Genomic DNA, 21,195 nt, shown 5'->3' with positions numbered 1-21,195 from the left:
TGAAAAAAAAACACACAATAAATTGGAAAAATGGCATTTTTTCTGGCAAATTGGTGAAAAAATCGAGATAAATTACTATTTACAACCGGAAAAGTGTGATAATTCACAGAAAACATTGAAAAAATACACGAAAAATCAAGTTTTCCGCTTCAAAATATTGATAATAGTCTCGTGGCACGGCCGCTGATCCATATCGTTGGCGCCGAGCACATATTTCCCATCGGAAGCTTTGAAATAGTCGAGCCCGCGGCCACTTTTCACCACCCAACCGTTGTCGAATCTGGAAAATAATTTAAAAAATGCATTAAAATCGTTTTTTAACTCAAATTAACGAAATTAGTTATCAAAAATTGGCTAAAAATGGCCAAGTGACTAAAAATTGGCCGAAATTGGGCAGAAAATGACTAAAAATTGGCCAAAAATGACTGAAATTAGTCAAAAATGATCGAAACTGGCTAAAAATGACCGAAATTGACCAAAAATAAGCCAAAAATGACCGAAATTGTGCAACAATAGCTAAAAATTGATTGAAAATTAACGAAATGGGCCAAAAATTACCAAAATTTGGCAGAAAATAACTAAAAATTGGCGAAAAATAACTAAAATTTGCTGAAAATTACCGAAATTGACCAGAAATAAGCCAAAACTGACTAAAAATTAGCCAAAACTGACTAAAAATTGGCCAAAAATGACTAAAAATTGGCCAAAAATGATTAAAAATTGACTGCAAATTACCGAAATTGGCCAAAAAAAAGCCGAAATGAGCGAAATTGGACAAAAATGATTAAAAATTGGCTAAAAATGACTACAAATTGACTGAAAATTACCGAAATTGACCAAAAAAAGCCAAAATCTACTAAAAAAAATGACAAAAAATAAGCCAAAAATGACCGAAATTGGCCAAAAATGATCAAAATTTCTGTCATTTTCATTCGTTTTGGCGAATTTTCGGACATTTCTGGCCATTTTCCAATATTTTGTGGCAATTTCGGTCATTTTGGCCATTCCTTTGGTTCTTTTTGACCATTGCTAGTCTATTTTTAGCGATTTCCGGTCAACTTCGGGAATTTGTGACTAATTTTATTAATTTTTTGGTTATTTTTGGCAAATTTCGGGCATTTCTGGCCGTTTTTAATCTTTTTTGGCCAAATTTCGGTCATTTTCCGGCTTTATATAGATATTTTGGACATTTTTGGCCACTTTTTTCGAAATATTTAGAGATAAACTACCAAAATATGCAATAAAGATTGGATAATCAAATAAAAGTGAACTTCGGACCGCTGCCACGCAGAAAAGTGGTCGAAACCGGAGATTTTAACGAAAATCCGGCCATTTATCGAATTTTTCAAGAGGTTTGAGCACATTTCGGGGGGATAAATTAATTCAAATCTGTACATAATTTCCCGATCATGAATTGTCGTGCTGAACTCGACGTTGAACATCACTCCGCGCTTCGCAAGGCTTCTGAAATCACAAAATTTTCTAATTTTCCCGGCGAATTTCCCCCACTTTGAGAGTTCCTCGAACTCTGCCTGATTCTTCCGTGCCTCTTCGCCAGTTCTCAGCGTTATAACGAGCAAATTCACCGACAACGGAACGACAAGCTCGCAGAATCGCACGAAATTCACGAGTTGATGGTGAGCACTGATGTAGGCGTCCTGAACGTGAACCATTCGGAGCCGATCGTCACAGCATTTCCCGAATATTCGGGCGTACGAGTGTCCTGTAGAGTTGGCGGCGATTTTTCGTTGTTCTACGGTTGTCTGGAATGATTTTCTGATTAACTCAGGGGGGAATATGCTAAAAAAAATCACCTCTGTTTTATTAAGATACTCCAAATCGGCCACTTTTCTCACGTAGTCCGTAAAGTTCGCCATAATTTTCCTCCGATCCGCGCTTTCCAACGGCATCGTGCTGGAGAATATATAGATTATATCGAATATTTAGAGTATTTGGCAATTAATTTTTGTGCCTACCGCATCGCTTCAGCAATCAATTCGATTCCGTTCTTGTAGCGGAGAAGCGCTCGAGACACTTTTCCCGATTTTTCATCGTTGACTGCGTCACACAGAATTGGTCCCGCTTTTTTCAATAATTCTTTTTCTGACTTTGACATGTCTCTGTGATATGAAAATTGGGGGAAAAGTGACGGAAAATGCGAATTGTTTCGAAAAATGATGGAAAAAATCGCAAGAAAAACGAAAAAAGCATGCGCGCTCCACCGATAATAGTCGAGCGCGGGAGTTTGAAATGGGGGTTTTGCAGCCATTTATTTATAAATTGATTTAACTAGTTATCGTTCGCAATTTTCGTTGGAATCCTGAATTTAAATCAATCATTAATCAATTATTAATAATTATTTAAAAAAATCGTAAAAAAAATGCTGGTTTTCTCCTGTGAAAAACTGCAAAAAGCGGATTTTTGAAGCGGAATCAAAAAATTTAACAAAACAATTAATTTTCAAATAATGAAATCTTTATAATCATAATCTCTTATCGTAATAGCAAGTCAATCGTAATAGCAAGTGTATTGTTCCATAGAAGAGCGGTACGCGAAGATTGTGAGCATCACCAGCACCACAATCAACCAACAGCTGGACTCCGAGCTGTAGAAAATGCGCTCCATCTTTCGAATCATCGAAATTGATGGAATAGCAGAATGTTCCGGGGCTTGAGTGGAGCCAGACGATGCTCCAGGGGATGGGATATCCTTGTCTTGCTTGATAACATGGTGCATCGGGGATTTTGCCGGCGGTAGATCATTAGTTGGAGCCGGTAAAATGATTAAATTCGGATCTGGTCGTGATTCGGGTTGGGGGACAAGTGGAGGTTGATGATGGATCTGCTCGGAAATGTTGGATGGAGGCGAGACGGGCGGCGGCTTCATGATTTGGAGGTCTGGGAAGCTCTCCGGTGTAACTTCGACGCCCTCCGGCTCCAGCTCAGACATTCCGATTTGACCAGGCAGGTTCCGGAGCTGAAATTCAGATAATTTATACGGTTTTTATAGAAATTATTCGATTTTCTCAATTTTTGCGAACTTTGAGCTAGTTGAAATTGGTCTCAGCACGACGAACATTTTACCCGCATTTGCGTTAGATTTTTGATGTTTTCAGAGATTTTAAGGATCAGGCTTAGGCTTCGGCTAAGCCTCAACATAAGCACAAGCCTAGGCCCATACCCAGACTTTGGCCTAAGCCTAAGCCTAAGCCTAAATCTAAGCTTAGTCCTAAGTCTCAACCTAAGCCTAAGTCTAAGTTTAAGTCTAAGACTAAGCCTAAGCATACGCCTAAGCCTAAGCCTGAGCCTGAGACTAAACCTAGGCCTAAGCTTAAGCCTGAGCCTAAGCCATAGCCTCAGCCTAAGCCCAAGTCTAAGCCTGAAACCTAAGCCTAAGCCTAAGCCTAAATCCACCGCGGGTACGGTACCTGAAAAGTCTCGTTCGTGCCAGGACCCGATGGAACAATTTGCAATACTTTTAAAAAGAAACCAACCTTCTTCAAATCAATCGCTTTTACGGGCGGTGGACATGTTTGCTCGTAGAGCTTACACCACAACTTCTGATTCTCTGCAGACATGAAGGAGTTCGGCGGATGCGGTGGTGGCGGTGACGTCATTGAACGGGCTCGCGGTGCACCATGATGACGACGTTTTTTGTTGGATTGACTGCAAAAAATGAGATTTTTAGAAAAGTCGTATGAATTTTTTCTCAGGATTACTTATTAAGGAAAATTCTACAAAAAAAGTTGTGCTGCAAGTGCGCCCCAATAAGAGAAAACGCAAATTCCTCAGTGGAGCGCAATTGCAACACGCGGTCAATTTTTTTTCAAATTTTTGGCTGGAAATACGGCTTTGTGAGTTCAAAAGTTATCTTTCCAATATCTTACAAAATCCATAGGTTTTTGCTACGTGGCCTAGGAAATCTGAAAATTCGGCCACCACGTAGCAGGAAGCTACAAAAAATCGATCGTGGCGAGACCCAACCTTTTGTGATGTCTTCTCTTGTGCTTCTTCTCCTCCAAAACCACATTCCTAGCAGCTTCTTCACCTTGCTCACAAACCGTCTGAGCATCGTCTGCCCGTCCACAATTCTTACAATCACATTTTCCAACCAAACCGGGATCCTTCTCGACCACGACCGCTTTTATAACATCCGTACGAATGTGCTTGGATTTCCAGACACTTGTGTCAAGCTGATCTTCGACTGGAGTTGCCACGCGGTTTTGTCTCGGCGGGGCTGGTGGCGGCTCGTAAATCTTCGCAGGCTTCCAGTTTGCACGGAGGGGACGGACGTTCAGGCGGACGCTAACCTGGAAGTTTAGAGTACAGGGTGGCCGAGTTTGGGACTAGTCTCCCAAAATTATGTGGCCGAGTTTTCCCATCTCACGGCCACGCAGACCACTGGTATGGCCGAGGTTTCCCTCACCTGCGGATTCTTGGCGGCGCCCTCTCGTTTCTTCTTCTTTTCTGACGTTTGCTGCATTTGTCCTATTGATACCAAGTTATGAATAACGCCAATTTGAGGAATGAATTTTGTGAAATGTTGAGAATAAATTAAAATTGAAAAAAAAAACGATCTTTCTAGACTTTGGAATTTTTAAAACAAATTTAAAAAGTTACCACGTTTTTTTTCAACTTTTTTAAAAGTTCTAATTTTAATTTTCATGAAAAAGTAAGTTTTTCCACATGTAATTTTCTGTCAATTTGCCGGTTTGCCGGAAATTTTCAATTCCGGCAATTTGCCAATTTGCTGGTAATTTACCGATTTGCCAAAAATGTTAAATTCCGACAATTTGCAGATTTGCCGGAAATTTTAAATTCCGGCAATTTGTCGGTTTGCCGTTTTGCCGGAAGTTTCAATTCCGGCAATTTGTCGATTTGCGGGAAATTTCAATTTGGGCAATTTGCCTGAAATTTTCATTTCCGGCAGCCTACCGATTTGCCGGAAATTTTCAATTACTTAGCAACTCGCAAAATTGGCAAATAGGCAAATTGCCGGAATTGAAAATTTCTGATTTGCTGGTAATTTGCTGGTAATTTGCCGAAAAAATTTCAATTTTGGCAATTTGTTGATTTGCCGGAAATTATAAATTTCGGCAAGTTGCCGATTTGCCGGAAATTTCAATTCCGCCAATTTTGCGAGTTGCCGGTAATTTATCAATTTGCCAGAAATGTTAAATTCCGGCAATTTGCCGGTTTACCGATTTGCCGAAGTCTTAATTTTTGACAAATTTTCGATTTGCTGATTTGCCGGAAATTTCAATTCCGGCAATTTGCCGATTTTCCAGAAAAATCGTTTGCCGCCCATCCTTGCAGGCCCGGATTTGGCTAAGTCAAAATTACAGGTACATGCTAAAAATGTTTTTTGGTACTAAAAAAATTTATTAAACACGTTGACTCGATTTTTGGAATTAAAAAAGTTTAAAAAAAATCACAAACAGAACTTGCAAAAAAATGAAACAAAAACAAAAATACGGAATTTTGAACAATTTGAATAGTAGTGGAGAGGCGCTGAAATATCAAACTATGTAGGAAATATAAAGCCGACGACGAGAAATTGGAAGCGAGAGAGAAAAAGAGCATGTGGTGTCAGGCTGTGTCACTACGGTTTGATCTACAAAAAATGCGGGAATTTTTATCCAAAAAAATGTGACGTCAGCACGTTCTTAACCATCCAAAATCAGTTGAGAACTCTGCCGCATTTTTTGTAGATCAAACCGAAATGAGACACTCTGACACCACGTGAAAGAGTAGAAAAGAAAAGTTTTCAGATTTTTCAATGCTCATAGGACTTTTGGCACACGAGCTTAAAGCAGATATCATCGATGGATCGTTTCGACTTCTTCTCCTTCTTCACCCTCCCCACATCCATGTTCTCCTCCTTTCGCTCTGGTGACGTTGCGACTGGGCTCGGCGTGTTGCTGACCGGCGCCGAGCCAATACCCGATTCGCTGCTCATTGAGTTACTGATTGGTTGCTCTGTTTTTACAGACAAGAAGTCAGCGCCCACAGCTCTCACAAGAAGATCCTTCTCATCTCCAATATCGATATCTACCTCCTCTTCTTCTTCTTCTTCTTCCTTGATCTCCCCGCTCGTGGAGGCGGCCTCCTCATTGTTATTCATCATCGAAGTGAGCACAGTGTCCAGGGAAGATGGCTCAGGGGTCTGTTCCATTTCAGATGACGAGGAGGATGCCGAGAATGTCGATGAAGAGGGCATGAAGGGAAGGAGAGCCGGGGTGGCTGCCAATAGCTGGTCGATCCAGCTGGCAGGAATCGTCGGGGTTGCCACGGGAGCTTGCTGCTGCTGCTGCTGCGCCGACATCAGATTTGAGAGAAGGGCCAGAATCTGATCGTGGCCTGTTAACGGTGTATCCGACGTCTTCATAGCCTTCGAGGAAGGTCTCTTCTTGATGCGAGGACTACGTTCCTCACCACGAAGTTCATGCTGGGATAGGGATCCTGAAAGCAAAACAAAAAACATTTAACAGTCAGTTAGAAGCCTTAATTACCTGGTCGCCGACTGCTAACCGCAATAATCTTCGCCGTGCCAGGCGTTCCAGTTTTGAGCATCGAGTTGTTGTGCGAGTGCAGCTCCTTCTTGTCGGGAAACGTCCAATTGCAGCAGCCGCACGTGAACACCCGCTGAATGTTGTGCTCCTTCTGCATGTGACGACGGATTGTGTCATTGTGCGGGATTTTCGTGTCACACACCAGACACTGTTGATCGTCGCCGTGGAAGTTGAGCCGGTGACGGTTGAGCGAGGCGGCGTGGCAGAACGTCTTGCCGCAGTGGCCACACAGGAACTCTCCCTTGAGATCTGGACGTTTAAGCTCGGCTTCTGGACGGTAAGGCATTACTGGGAGACGGAGGAATCTGCAAAAAAATGTTAAAATGTTTGAAAAAAGGAGAAGAGTCACGAGCGAGAGTAGGCAATAAAGGTAATAACAAAAAATTTCGATTTCGAATTGAAAAGTTAAGAGTTAAAAGTTAAAAACATGATATGGAGAAGCAGGCAAGCTGAGAAGAAAAAGAGAAGTACAAGTAAATAAACAGGCAAAAGAGGAGGAATAAAGAATCAAGCATTATTACGTGGTGGAATGCTCTGACAGAGAGGCGGGACCCCCCTACGCACGCACACCACACACAGTCTCGTATCGTCTGGACCACCCTGCTAATCCCCGGCAGAGAGCACGGGAAATCGAGAGTCGCAGACAGGCAAAGTTCAAGGCCTCTTCCCATTCTACCGCACAAGGGGTCCCCCCCACCCAGCTTGGAAAAGGAAAAGGACACCTACAATTGAGATGGGCCCAAAAAGATAGTGATGGAAAGCAACACAGAGAGAGAGAGACCATAAATGATAAGATAATGGGCGGTTGATGACATCACCAGGGGTCACAAGCTGTACTAGGGAAAAGTTGTATGCTAGGGGGGTACAGTACTACCCACTCCGATCTAGTGAAGGGGTCATAAGCCTCTCAACATTATCATATTCAAATGCCTAATAAAAAGTGCTATGAGGTGGGTGCTTCACTGTGTGAGAAACAGAGCGCGAGCAATTACACCCCCAGGTGTTGCACAAGAGCAAACAGATTGCCACGTCACCATTAAAGCTCGGGGCTAAAAATGCCGAGGGAGAATGAATAGAGACACTACTATAAGTACTACACAATAGAAAGTGCAGGTAGGTCAATGAGCCGACACACTTTGAAAAAGGAAACAACAATGGAACGAGGGCTTCTACTAATTATCGAGGCCATCCTAGTACTGTATAGGAAAATTCGAATGTCTAATAGGAAAGACTTCTCATATTATAAGCTCCATTGGAGCCAACAAGAAAATAAAAGAAATGATGATGGTGGTGGGAAAGGAAGATGATGCCTACCAATAATAACATTCAATTAGGACCGATTTAGAGTTGCGAGCGACACACACAGCTCTAACTATTGTGTTGACTGACCAGCAGCAGCAGCAGCAGCAGCAGCAGCTTCACTAATTCACACTGTATACGGTCATTGGACGGTAAAGGGGCGCGCGATGAAGCGCCCCGGGTGGGGGTTGATTCGAGAAAATTGAGGGTAAAACTGACCTTGGGAAGAACACAAGAGAAGAGAGAAGTAAGCAGGCAAATGATGAAAACTGGTACGGAAAAAAGAAGAAAATTGGGGGAGAAGCGACGAGACGCACAAGAATTGAAATGAGATGAGACGATGATGAACGTCCCTTTCCTTTTTTGGGCTGAAGTTTCAAGTACTTAGGAAGATGTACAGTATCGAGAGAAAGAGAGAGAGAGAGGCAGCTGGCGACCTTTGGGCCTTTCCAGCAGAGAGGGGAAGGCTCTTCCAGCGCGGCTGCTGTATTGATTGAGAACTAGCTACCAGGGCTGTGCGGCAACCGAGTTGCCGATTTGCCGAAATTTTTTGGGTTCGGCAACTTCGGCAATTGCCGGTTGTCGCACAGCCCTGCTCCTGTGGTCAGTTTCGGTAGTCTGAAAAAAATTTTAAACCTAGCTCGGAGAAGCTATTCGAAGTTTCCGACAAATTTTTTTATAATAGAACTAATTTTTCCACCACTCATCTATAAAAGAAGCTAGGTTCTCGGCATTTGGCTCTAGCTTCTTGCCCAAGTTTGGCCCAAAAAACGTTAACTTGGTTTAGAAGCTGGCTAAACTTGGGCAAAGAATAGGCAAGAGCAAAACTTCTTGGGCAAAACTTGGATTCAGGCTTTACCAAAGTTTAACCCAAGTTTCACCGAACAAGGTTCACCGAAAATTTGGTCCAAAATTTTCTTGGAGTAAAGCCTGAATCCAAGTTTTGCCCAAGTTTAGCCAGCTTCTACTCCATGCTAATATTTTTGGGCCAAACTTGGGCCAGAATCTAAAGCCAAATGCCGAGAATTTCTATTTCAATACCATATTGATTTGGAAGCGGTCAAGATCGGAAAAAGGAGAAGCGGAGGTCGACTGTTCCTCGTTACGTAATGATAGTAATCCTCTTCTTCTCTCCTCTGCCCACCTACCTTCTCAGGGTCACCTAGCTTACAGGTCAAAATAGGAATACCTCAAAAAAAAACCATCAGCAACATTTTATAGCCTTGGTGTGTGTGTGTATGATAAAATTAGCATACGGTGGTGGTGCCCAGTGACACACACAACTTTATCGCTTTGTGATTCAGCAAGCACACTCCTGTGTTACAGACCGCCTCTGGCGGCAGATGGTTCAGAGCGGGGGGGGGGGGTCATGATGGATCGGATACTGTGACAAGTTTCTGAAGCTCATCGGATTATCGAGCTACTTGTACATTTACTGCCCCACTCGGAATCGGCACACCCTCCCCGAGTTTTTATGAATGCGCACGAATAGGTTCCCGAGGATGCTTGGTGTCTGACCTTGGACAAAGCCTACTACTACTACTACTACTACTACTCTTCAGAGTACTCATCTCTTCTCTCTCCCCCCCCCCCCTCTCTCAACTATCGGACTGCTAAATCAGGCGACGCTGCTGCAGGTAGATGACCGTCAGGGAAGCTGAAATGACCTTTACTTTTGACATTGCATCTTCCTTTACTGGTTACCTTGAGAAGCCGATTAGCATCGGAAGAAGTTAGATGCGCAGTGGAGGGGAACACTGTAGCCGAGCTTGGGGCCTAATTATACCTAAGCCCCAAAACACAAACAAATACCGACACATGCCTGAAGGTGTCAATGAGACGGCTTATCCCGTCGGCGGCAGGTGGGTGGATATAGGATCTCGGCAGAAATTACATGGTTTGTTTCATTTTGGGCTTATTCTAGAGTAATAGATGTGGAAAAGGGGCAGAAGGGTAGTAACTACAAACATATAGACTACCTATATTATATTGAAGGTGGAATAGCGCTATGGATTTTGTCTAAACTTATAATGATTTCCGGTCAAAGTTTTGGCAAATTGCCAAAATTTTGAAAAATGTGAGCTTTTAAGGATGTTCCGACCCCTGCAATGTTTTAATACAAATAATTAAAATTAAATTAAAGTATAAAAAATGTAGGAAAACCATTTTTTTTTGGTGGACTTTTCAAAATTATGAGTGGCAAAAACTGAGTAATTGTCACTTTTTGACAGTAAATGATATTCGGCAATTTTGGCACCATAGCAGTAGTTTTAAATACTTTCGCCACTGGCGCTACTCCACCTTTAAAATAAGCTCATGGTGCATCAAATCGCCTTTAAGCCAAGAAATCAGTGGCAATAAAAAAGCAGACCTCCAAGCCGATGAGCCTTCAGAATCCTTCCTTAGGGGTCTAAATAGGATTCCGATCTCAGAACCTGAAGCCTGAACCTGAAGCCTGAACCTGAAGCCTAAAACTAATTTGCCTGTTAGTAAAAATAACCTACTCTTACCTAAAACCCCCCGATCAATAAGCATCACGTGCTATGTATTTTGAAATCGGAGATTTTGAACTGTTGTCTACAATTCCGTGATACTGTTATCTGTTATCAGTGTGGTGATTCATCGACCGAGTGATCGGTTGATGAGAGGCATAGCAAGAATTCAAGAATAAAAAATAAGAAGAATAAGTTAGTCGGAATCTAGAGATTTTAGAAAATATGGGATCAGGAGCTTGGGGAGATAGACAGGGGGGGGGGGTCCCACAAGAATAGGTAAAGAACCAGGAATTCCAACGAACAAAAAAAATTGCGGATGGGTGTTGTCTCCCCCCGATTCCCCCCGAAAGTATTTGGTCGAAAATGCTGCAGTTACCAGCCTGCTTTGCCACCTCCCAACGCCCGGTCGCGGCCAAAAATGGAATGGTTACTTACTTTTTATCTATCGAATCTCTCCAGTAGTTAACTCTACCCCTCTGCCACTTCTCCCCTCCCGCGCGCGCGCGCGCAAAATCATCGTTATTCTCTCCCACTCTCTCTCTCTCTTTCAACCCAGAGAGAGAGTCAGAGATGATAACATTGGTACTGTAGAGGTGCCCTGAGCTACCCGACTAGAAGCACACTGGTTACCTGAGAGAGTGGAAGAGAAGCGAGACGGAATCCGGTTTTTTCAGAAGCGCCGTCGTTTCGTCGTGTCTGTCGGACCCGGCGGCGCTTGTGCCTCTTGGCAGGAAACAGTGAGTTTTTGGGTAGAAGGGGAGATGCGCGCTGGCATCGGAATTTGTCGAACTAACTATTATTGTTCAAGTACCCCACAATAGGTCGGGATTTGGAAAAAAGGGAAAAACGTTAAATTGTTCATTGTCATGGCGCATCGAAAAAGTGTCGGATACCGTATATTTCCTATTAGTATGGCCCCCCATTAATCGACTTGTCGGCTTATATTTCAGCGGTTTCAGAAGATTTTTGATATCTTCAAAAACCAGAGGGTTACGATAGATTTAAAAAAGATGTTGTCGTTTGAATTTTTGAAATATAATCAAAGACAACCGAGATATAAACGGTCAAAGTCGAGTGAGGGGGGCCGTGCTAATAGGGAATATACGTTATGTCCTAAAAATGTCGGCTGCCTTCTAGAGGATGTTCTCGGCGATGTTTACCTGAAAATTGCTGAAACTTTTCCGGCACTGGCCTGAAGATCAGACCAACCTTGCTTCAACCCAGATGTACAACAGGGACAATTTTTCCGAAATTTTTTAATTCCACTTTGATTCCACTATAAAAAAGCACTCTCTCTCCCCTATATTTTCTCAAATTGCGCAATTCCTCCACCGAGGCTTCGACAAATAAGGCGTGAATAGTTTGTTTGAGCTCCTTCCCCAGTGCCATCAAGACTTTACAGGAGTTATGTTATAAAAAAGTCGAAAAATGGAGACGCGCGCAACTACCCCAAATTTGATCATCGATTTCCAAATAAGTCCTTCATGACGTGCCTGTAAATAGGTGGAAGAGAGAAAAATGGGGAGAAGTAGTAAGCATGTTTTCCATAAATAAAAGTAGTGAAGTAAAGGGGGGTCAGATGATGTGTGGAGATCTTCGAAGATTGTGGTGATGGTGAGTGGTCAATAGAAACATACGTCAGGTTTTCTGGAACATCTGATCTGAAATTTAGATGGATTTTATTGACCAGGGATTTTTAAAAATACATTTTTAATCCATCGTAGCTAATTATTTTATCAGATAACATTAGGACCTCCATGTAGGCGACCTCCGCCTGCCTCTCGCCTTACTATGCTCCTTAAGCTAAAACATAAAAGGCAGGCTGAGGCGAACAGGTTTCAGGCAGACGCTAGGTCCTGGATCGCGCCTGCCTACCTTGGAAGCCCTAGATAAAATGATATAACACTGTGCTTCTTTTAGTATAATAGCTATTTTCAAGACTTGTCGCAAAGCCCTCTCCGCCGGTAGATCAAAATTCTCTGAAATATGCTTTTTTAAAACTCATAATTTTCAACAAATATTTTTTTTGGCGTCAAAATCGTTTTTCCCGCTGAATTTTGCCAAACTACAAAAAAATCTCGAAAGCACCGTTTTTTCATGACTATCAGCAATTTGAAAATGCCACGGATGTCTGGCTTCCCTCATAAATTGAAATGGAAGAACTTGCCGAACTAGGCCATTTTGGCTCGGCCATATCTGGGATAGATTTACGACGCGTTGCGTGTCGCGTCGCGGATCGATTATAAAACTAAACGTATTTGTCCGTCTGGAGTACACGACTTTCCCACGCGTTGTCCGGCAGGCGATTGTCAATGGAGCGCGAAAAATGCGACGAGGAAGGCCAAAACCCCGTGTTTCAGAAATTTGAAGATGAAAATATGCTCCACCGAAAACTGACAGAATTTACAGATTTCTGCTTCAAATTTTAGAAAACACAGCCCAAATCGCAACAATTTTAAAATGTTCCATTTTCCTCTCCCTCACACACCGCCCCATATACCATATTTTTTGGACACAATAGGCTCAATCGGGTGACGATCGAGTAATTGAAGGCCGTTTCCCGAAAAGTTAGTGAAGCGCGCGCGCACACACACACACAAAATTGAGAAACATCGTGATGGCAGCTTGACCTTCGGCTTTTGTCCATCTTCGGCCCCCCGCGCATGACAGTGAGGGAGGCGCGGCGCCGGCCGCCAAGGAATTTAAAATTTGAAATTTGAAAAAGAAGGACGTCAGGGACAAAAAAAACCAGCCACAAAAAGAAATGCCCCGAACCAGGATCGAACTGGTGACCTTACGATCTTCAGTCGTACGCTCTCCCAACTGAGCTATCGAGGCACGAAATTACGCGCCCATCACTGTTAACACATTTCCGTACGAGATCCGCATACTGTCTGCGTCTCCGGTATTTCTATAGTATCTCGTGTTTCGATTTTCAAGCCCGGTTTTTATTTTTCTGTATTTGTCTCATGTGATGATGTTTTTTATTTTCCTCATGCCCCTGTGTTTTTTTTTTTAATTCAACGTAATTTATGCGAAATGGTCATTAGGAATTTTGAAAATAAAAATCTTTTCTGAATGACCAGTTCACTGTTTTTTTTTCGAATTTTTACAACACTTGAGGAGCGGCAAGAGACGGGAAGTGGGATGGGGGAGGCAGAAGTTGAATTGAAATTGAATGGGATTACACAACAACGAGACGGTACAGAGACATTGACTTCTGGTCAACCATAGAGGCGCGACACCAAAAATCAAGCTACAAAGGGGGCGCGAACATTTCAGACCGAAAACTTTAAAGTAGGGGGTGTTTTTTACACAGTGGTCTAGAATTTTAGAGTACAAATTGTTTAGTTTCGAGTGGACAGAATAGCCCTGTGAAGCTGAAGCTCTAAAGGAATCGGCACGTGGTGTCAGAGTCGGCCATTTCGGTTTGATCTAAGTTGATCTACGAGAATTGCGGATATTTAGACGCAGACTTCTCAACTGATTTCGCATGATTTCCAGGAATTTTAATTTTTTACAATTTTTTGCCGGTTTGTCGATTTGCCGGAAATTCTCATTTTCGGCAATTTGCCGATTTGCCGGGTTGCCGGATATCAGATTTGCCGCGTATGTTTAAAGGAGTTTTTTATAAGACGGAAACACTTAAAACTGTGCCTTTTTGAATTTTTTCCCCCGTTTCAGGAATATTCTTAAGATGCGTACAATTTTGCCGATTGAAATTGAAATTCTGAAACTTCCAAAAAAATGTGCAAAACTGCAATTTCTCGGCAAACTCGGCAAATCGGCAATTTGCCAGTTTGCCGATTTGCCGGAAATTTTAATTCCAACATTTTGCAGATTTGCCGATTTGCCGGAAATTTTCAATTCCAGCAATTTGCCGATTTGCCGAATTGCCGGAAATTTTAATTCCAACATTTTGCAGATTTGCCGATTTGCCGGAAATTTTAATTCCAACATTTTGCAGATTTGCCAATTTGCCGAAAATTTTAATTCCAACATTTTGCAGATTTGCCGATTTGCCGGAAATTTTAATTCCAACATTTTGCAGATTTGCCAATTTGCCGAAAATTTCAATTCCGGCAATTTGCCGGAAATTTTAATTCCAACATTTTGCAGATTTGCCGATTTGCCGGAAATTTTAATTCCAGCAATTGGTCGATTTGCCGATTTGCCGGAAATTTTAATTCCAACATTTTGCAGATTTGCCGATTTGCCGGGAAATTTTAATTCCAACATTTTGCAGATTTGCCAATTTGCCGAAAATTTCAATTCCGGCAATTTGCCGGAAATTTTAATTCCAACATTTTGCAGATTTGCCGATTTGCCGGAAATTTTAATTCCAGCAATTGGTCGATTTGCCGATTTGCCGGAAATTTTAATTCCAACATTTTGCCGATTAGCCGGAAATTTTCAATTCCAGCAATTTGCCGATTTGCCGATTTGCCGGAAATTTCAATTACGGCAATTTGTCGATTTGCCAATTTGCCGAAAATTTCAATTACGGCAATTTGCCAGTTTACCGATTTGCCGGAAATTTTCAATTTCAGCAATTTGCCGATTTGCCGGAACTTTTCCATTCCAGCAATTAGTCGATTTGCCGATTTGCCGGAAATTTTCAATTCCAGCAATTTGTCGATTTGCCGATTTGCCGGAAATTTCAATTACGGCAATTTGCCAATATACCGGTTTGCCGAAAAAATCGTTTGCCGTGCTCTACAAAAAATGCGAGAATTTTTTGCCGAGAAAAATGTGACGTCAGCAAGCTCTAAACCATGTGAAATTAGTTGAAAAGTCCGCTGCTCAACTCCCGCATTTTTTGTAGATCAAACCGAAATGGGGCACTTTGACGCCACGTGGAAACTTATTAGGTAGTACTTAAAACTGTTGTGTGATGTGTATTGCGATTATATGTATATGTGTGTGGTTTTTCTCACGATTTTTACAGGTGTAATAAATTAAATTGAATAATTGAATCATTTGGTGAGTCACTTTGTATGTCGCATTTAACATTTTACTTCAGAGGGCATGTTTTCAAAATCGGTATTCGAAGATTTTTTGAAAAAAAAATTCTACAATTCAGTTTTAACACGTGGTGTCAGAGTGTCTCATTTCGGCTTGATCTACGTAGATCTACAAAAAATGCGGGAGAGTTCTCAACAGATTTCGCAGGATTAAGAGTGTGCTGACGTCGCATTTTTTAGGGCAAAAAATTCCCGCATTTTTTGTAGATCAATCCGCAATGGGGCAGCCTGACATCAAAAAGCAATTTTTATGTTCATTCATTTCAAATATACAGTAAATAACATCGAAAATAAATTATTTATCCGGTTCTTCTGAAATCGTCGTCAATGACTTCTGAACCTCTGGATCTTTTCTTTGCTTCTTTCTCGACGGCATTCCCTGTGGAAGTGGCTGATTCTTAGTCTCCGGGATAAAGATGTGGAATACTATTACATCAAGTAGACAAATTACTCCTAGAATCAGATATCCAGACCCCGCAAATCCGAGCTTCTGAAAAAACTTTCATTGCTTTTCATCTGGATTTCATAAATTTAAATAACCTACATAACTAAAAACCATTGGTCCGAAAACGTTGCCAAGCCGCCCACAGACATTAATATGGGCAGACGCGATGTTTCGAATTCCTGTCGGGAACATTTCAGCGGTGATCAGCAAGAGTTGTAGAAAGAGGCAGCCAGTTGTACCGAAGGCTAGGAGGGTGAGAGCACGGATCCATGACTTGTACTCCAGAACCAGATCTGAAAAATTTTGAATTGTACATACATATATGTAGTCTTAGGTACGTCCTTTTCAGATCCTTTTCCTATATTATTAGAGGACATAACTTGCAATGTAGGGCTGGACCTGCCTCAAACCTGCCTCAAGTACAGCTACAGTGCCCTTAAATGAAATACCACTCACCATTAAAATAAATAAAGAATATTCCAAACATGCAGCACATAATAAAGGATACAGTAATAAAATGCATTCTTTTCCTTCCAACATGCTCCCCGCCAAAGTGGTCCAGTACGGCTACAACCGCACCAACGACATATCGCAGGAACCCAGAGACGGCTGCGTTCATGTAAATTGACCCAGTAAGTACGTCGTAGTTGAACAGTAGGCCATAAGTGACGTAGCTCACGGAGAACCTGGAAGAGAATTTTGTACCAGGGGTGGGCGGCAAACGATTTTTTCCGGCAAATCGGCAAAGCGGAAAATTGCCGGAATTAAAAATTTCCGGCAAATTGCCGATTTGCCGAATCAACCTTAAAACGGCAATTTCCGTCTTATAAAAAAACGACCTTAAAAACTTCCGGCAAATTGACAAAACGGCAAATTGCCGGAATTGAAAATTTCCAGCAAATCGGCGAATTGCCGGAATTCAGAATTTCCGGCAAATTGGCGATTTGCCGAATTAGTTGAAAAAGCGGCGAATTGCCGGAATTTAAACTTCCGGCAAATCGCCGGAACTGAGAATTTCCGGCTAATTGACGATTTTCTGAATTAGCCCAAAAAACGGCAAATCGGAAAATTGCCGGAATTGAAAATTTCCGACATATTGCCAATTTCCCAAATTTGCCGGAAAACAGCGAATTGCCGGAATTAAACATTTCTTGCAAATTGCCGATTTGCCGAATCAGCCTTAAAACGGCAATTGTCGTGTTTCCGTCTTATAAAAAACGGCCCTAAAAACTTTCGGAAAATCAAAAAATCGGCAAATTGCCGGAATTAGAAATTTCCGGCAAACCGGCAAGTTACTGATTTGCCGAACTTGCCGGAAAATAACTCACATAGAAATCGATGCCACCACGGTTTGCACAGTAATTTTTGGATGAATATAAAGATGAATAAAACTATATTTTTTTGCCTTGGCCCGAGACTTGGTATCCACTTCGATAGCACTATGTACCACATCTTCGATTTCAGTGTCTGTTAGCTGATTTCTGACTCTTTTGAACTTATTTATATACTTGATACTTTTCACCGCCAACTTCCCTTTTCGAGCTTGAATCAGGTATTTCGGGCTCTCGGGGAGAAGGCTGAAATTTTTAAATTTTTTTATTGCTTTGGAAATCAACAAAAAAACTTACAAAGCACATATCAAAATCGCAATAACTGTCATAGCATTGCACATTCTTGCAAGACACCTCCACTCGCCAGTAATATACGCGAAAAGCGCAAAGAGCATGTAGTTCGGAGCCCAAGTGACTACTGTGCTCATCCACAAGCGGTGAGCCGACGGAAGATTCTCCACGACCAGGATGGAGCCGACGCTGGAAGAAGAGGTAGGTCAATAGAAGTAGATTAAGCTTTAAGCTCACGTTGTGAGGCCTCCACAGCAAATTCCAATGAAAAATCGGACTATGATGAACACTTCAATGGAAGAGGAGAAGCTGGAGGATGTCGAGAAGAATAGCATCATACAGAGGAAAAGTAGGGTGATCTGAAAAAGAAAAAGCTTTTAGTGATCCCAAAGAACATGTAACTTTGTTTCTATCTGCCTACAGGCCGCAAGTTTTATTCTGAAAATAAATTTTTGGCTGGAAATTCAAATTTCTTGATCTTGATTGAAAGAAGACCCTTCTGCCTTACCTTCTTCCTACCATACAAATCCGACAACTGTCCAGCAATCGCTGATCCTAACATAATACCGATCATCTGAGAAGTCGTCGAGAACCTCACTCGATTGTTGACCCCAAATAGCTGTGTAATGGAATCCATGTAGGAATGCTCATTGTGTCGACTGCAAAGCTCCTGAAACTCGACCGCCACCGACTTGAACTCATATTCCATTGCTGGCTCCTCGCAATCCAAATGAGCATCATATTGCTCACATTGTTGGAAGGGACTCGTCGCGTTGTATATGATATCGTCGCAGCCTGGTAAACGGGGAGCTGCCGCGCCGAACATGTTGAACACCTGAGAGTTTTTGCATTTTAAGAACTTGAAGCTCAGATCAGCGGTAGATTTTTTAAAAAAATAGGTACATATTTTGACCTCTAATAGTGCCTGAAAGTTGCCGCAAATCGGGAATTATTTGAAGTTTTTAAAGTATTCAAACAAAAATAAATGTTAGTTTCCCATGGAACGAGCATTTTTTACATTTTCAGATTAAATTTAGTTTTTGAAAAAGTTGAATTATCATATTGGAATAAGCAGTTTTGTACGTTTCCCGAATGATATGATTTGCCGCAAAAATTGGTTAATTCGGGCATAAACCAGGGGTAAACGATTCTTCCGGCAAATAGACAAATTGCCGGAATTGAAAATTTCCGGCAAATAGGCAAATCGGCAAATTGCCGGAATTGAAATTTCAAAAAAAAAAATTAAATTTCGTAAATGGGCTAATTGCCGGGATTGAAATTTATGGCAAATGGACAAATTGCCGGAATTGAAATTTCCGGCAAATCGGTAAAACGACAAATTGCAAGAAATTAAAATTTCCCGAAAATCGGCACAGTGCCGAAATTGAAAATTTCCGGAAAATCAGCAAAATTCTAGAATTGAAATTTCCGGCAAATCGGTAAAACGGCAAATTGCAAGAAATTAAAATTTCCCGAAAATCGGCACAGTGCCGAAATTGAAAATTTCCGGAAAATCAGCAAAATTCTAGAATTGAAATTTCCGGCAAATAGACAAATTGTCGGAATTGAAATTTCCGGACATATTGGCACATTGACGGAGTTGAAAAAAATGGGCAAATTTAAAAAATAAAAATGGGCAAATTGTAGAAATCAAAATTTTTGGCTAATTGTCGGAATTGAAATATCAGGCAAATCGGCACATTGCCAGAGTTGAAAATTTCTGGCAAACCGGTAATTTGCGGACAAAAAAAATTCCGGCAAATCGGTAATTCGGCGAATTGTCGGAATTGAAAATTTCCGGCAAATCAGAAAAATTCTAGAAATAGAAATTTCCGGCAAATCGGCAAATTGCCGGAACTGCCGGAATTGAAAATTTCTGGAAAATCGGCAAACCGGCAATTTGCCGAAAATTAAAATTTCCGGCAAATTACCGGAATCGAAACTTTTGGCAAATCGGTAAATTGCAAGAAATTGAAATTTCCGACAAAGCGACAAATTGCCGGAGCTTAAAAAATTTCTGCCAAATAGGCAAACCAGCAATTTGCCGAACTGCAATTGCCACTCGCCGGTACTATAAAAAAAAACACACCTACCACATTAGATAACATTGTGAATATCAAAAACTCATTGAAAGCGAGCACAACCAGTTGATAGGCATCAAGTTCGAATATATCATCCACTTTTTGGATTCGCATTCTGAAACTTTTCTGAACGAAATGAATGAGAAATGAATGAGAACGGAAACAAAACAATAGAGTGACCACACACACTAGACAAGAACAAGAGACTGAAATGATAAGACGAGCCAAAATGTTTGTGAGAGCATTTTGATGTTTAACTGATAGACAAAGAGGCGGAGGAGCGGAGCATCTTGTTTTTACAAGCTCCACCGAATATCAAAAAGTCAATAAAATTTCAGAGTCTTAACAAATTGCAGACTTTATTTTGTATAGTGATGTACTTTACTAGTTACCATTGATTTTTTTGCCTTGAAAATTGTGAAAATGAGGAGTTTACTGATAAGAAATAAAATAACTGTCATTAACAATGTTCTAAACCAGAATATGCTTTAGTATATTTTCTAACGACTATGTATAATACTAAGAATATAAATTTGAAATTGCTATTTTATATGCCTGTGTCACTAGAGTTAAAATCGAAAGGGTTTATTTTTTGTTATCAGTGTAATCCGGTGCAAAGATCAGAAAAATGTGAGTCTGAAGAAAAAATCGATGGTTATCGATGATGGCAAATTGCCGGTTTACCGTTTTGCCAGTAATTTTTAATTCCAGCATATTGGCGGTTTATCGATTTGCCGGAAATTTCCAATTCCGGCAATTTACCGATTTGCCGGAAATTTTAATTTTCTGCAAATTGACGAGTTGCAGCTTTGCCAGAAATTTTCAATCGATGATTATCGATGATGGTTATCGATGAATTGTCGATTTGCGGGAAATTTTCAATTCCGGCGATTTGCCGATTTGCCGGAAATTTTCAGTTTCGGCATATTGCCATATTGCAGAAAATTTTCAGTTCCCACAATTTGCCGATTTGCCGGAAATTTTCAGTTTTGGCAATATATCGATTTGCCGGAAAATTTCAATTCCGGCAAGTTGCCGATTTGCCGGGAATTTTCAGTTTTGGCAATATATCGATTTGCCGGAAAATTTCAATTCCGGCAAGTTGCCGATTTGCCGGGAATTTTCAGTTTTGGCAATATATCGATTTGCCGGAAAATTTCAATTCCGGCAAGTTGCCGATTTGCCGGGAATTTTCAGTTTTGGCAACTTGCCGATTTGCCGGAAAGTTTCAGTTTCGTCAAATTGCCGATTTACCAGAAATTTTCAATTCCGGCAATTTGCCGGTTTACCGATTTGCCGGAAATATTCAGTTTCGGCATATTGCCATATTGCAGAAAATTTTCAGTTCCCACAATTTGCCGATTTGCCGGAAATTTTCAGTTTTGGCAATATATCGATTTGCCGGAAAATTTCAATTCCGGCAAGTTGCCGATTTGCCGGGAATTTTCAGTTTTGGCAATATATCGATTTGCCGGAAAATTTCAATTCCGGCAAGTTGCCGATTTGCCGGGAATTTTCAGTTTTGGCAATATATCGATTTGCCGGAAAATTTCAATTCCGGCAAGTTGCCGATTTGCCGGGAATTTTCAGTTTTGGCAACTTGCCGATTTGCCGGAAAGTTTCAGTTTCGTCAAATTGCCGATTTACCAGAAATTTTC

At 41.3% G+C, this 21,195-nt stretch overlaps 4 protein-coding genes and 5 non-coding genes across 9 annotated transcripts; 2 read left to right on the top strand and 7 right to left on the bottom strand.

Annotated features, from left to right (window-relative positions):
- Positions 1-20: 20 nt before the first annotated feature.
- On the bottom strand, positions 21-2,122 carry Y66D12A.10 (MITD1 C-terminal phospholipase D-like domain-containing protein). The gene is made up of 5 exons (NM_067091.8): positions 1,977-2,122; positions 1,815-1,914; positions 1,510-1,763; positions 1,396-1,464; positions 21-280 (listed from the first exon to the last, which is right to left on the bottom strand). Exons 1-5 carry the CDS (start codon positions 2,114-2,116, stop codon positions 136-138), a joined length of 708 nt encoding a protein of 235 aa, NP_499492.1. The 5' UTR covers positions 2,117-2,122; the 3' UTR covers positions 21-135.
- Positions 2,123-2,453: 331 nt separating this feature from the next.
- On the bottom strand, positions 2,454-4,561 carry Y66D12A.11 (Pollen-specific leucine-rich repeat extensin-like protein 1). The gene is made up of 4 exons (NM_067090.4): positions 4,426-4,561; positions 3,984-4,309; positions 3,494-3,665; positions 2,454-2,976 (listed from the first exon to the last, which is right to left on the bottom strand). The coding sequence occupies exons 1-4, from the start codon at positions 4,480-4,482 to the stop codon at positions 2,509-2,511; spliced, it is 1,023 nt and encodes a 340-aa protein (NP_499491.1). The 5' UTR covers positions 4,483-4,561; the 3' UTR covers positions 2,454-2,508.
- Y66D12A.27 lies at positions 3,217-3,408 on the bottom strand. The gene has a single exon (NR_052762.1). It is a non-coding gene; the product is annotated as an Unclassified non-coding RNA Y66D12A.27 (non-coding RNA).
- Positions 4,562-5,363: 802 nt separating the features above from the next.
- Positions 5,364-6,876, bottom strand: ztf-29 (C2H2-type domain-containing protein). Its single transcript, NM_067089.8, has 2 exons — positions 6,512-6,876; positions 5,364-6,461 (listed from the first exon to the last, which is right to left on the bottom strand). Exons 1-2 carry the CDS (start codon positions 6,855-6,857, stop codon positions 5,776-5,778), a joined length of 1,032 nt encoding a protein of 343 aa, NP_499490.1. The 5' UTR covers positions 6,858-6,876; the 3' UTR covers positions 5,364-5,775.
- A 2,577-nt stretch (positions 6,877-9,453) lies between these two features.
- Y66D12A.26 lies at positions 9,454-9,579 on the top strand. The gene has a single exon (NR_052761.1). It is a non-coding gene; the product is annotated as an Unclassified non-coding RNA Y66D12A.26 (non-coding RNA).
- Positions 9,580-12,964: 3,385 nt separating this feature from the next.
- Positions 12,965-13,070, bottom strand: Y66D12A.28. Its single transcript, NR_052760.1, has one exon. It is a non-coding gene; the product is annotated as an Unclassified non-coding RNA Y66D12A.28 (non-coding RNA).
- Positions 13,071-13,105: 35 nt separating this feature from the next.
- On the top strand, positions 13,106-13,231 carry Y66D12A.29. The gene has a single exon (NR_052759.1). It is a non-coding gene; the product is annotated as an Unclassified non-coding RNA Y66D12A.29 (non-coding RNA).
- On the bottom strand, positions 13,131-13,203 carry Y66D12A.t1. Its single transcript has one exon. It is a non-coding gene; the product is annotated as a tRNA-Phe (tRNA).
- A 2,398-nt stretch (positions 13,232-15,629) lies between the features above and the next one.
- Positions 15,630-19,658, bottom strand: Y66D12A.13 (Major facilitator superfamily (MFS) profile domain-containing protein). Its single transcript, NM_067088.5, has 8 exons — positions 19,550-19,658; positions 17,965-18,291; positions 17,694-17,815; positions 17,463-17,645; positions 17,163-17,411; positions 16,291-16,520; positions 15,934-16,127; positions 15,630-15,879 (listed from the first exon to the last, which is right to left on the bottom strand). Exons 1-8 carry the CDS (start codon positions 19,649-19,651, stop codon positions 15,685-15,687), a joined length of 1,602 nt encoding a protein of 533 aa, NP_499489.1. The 5' UTR covers positions 19,652-19,658; the 3' UTR covers positions 15,630-15,684.
- Between the last annotated feature and the right edge of the window lie 1,537 nt (positions 19,659-21,195).

Source organism: Caenorhabditis elegans, chromosome III (genome assembly GCF_000002985.6).
Source record: "Caenorhabditis elegans chromosome III".
Classification (NCBI taxonomy): Eukaryota; Metazoa; Nematoda; class Chromadorea; order Rhabditida; family Rhabditidae; genus Caenorhabditis; species Caenorhabditis elegans.
The sequence above is the reverse complement of the archived record's forward strand: the minus strand, read 5'-3'. Positions and strand labels throughout refer to the sequence as shown.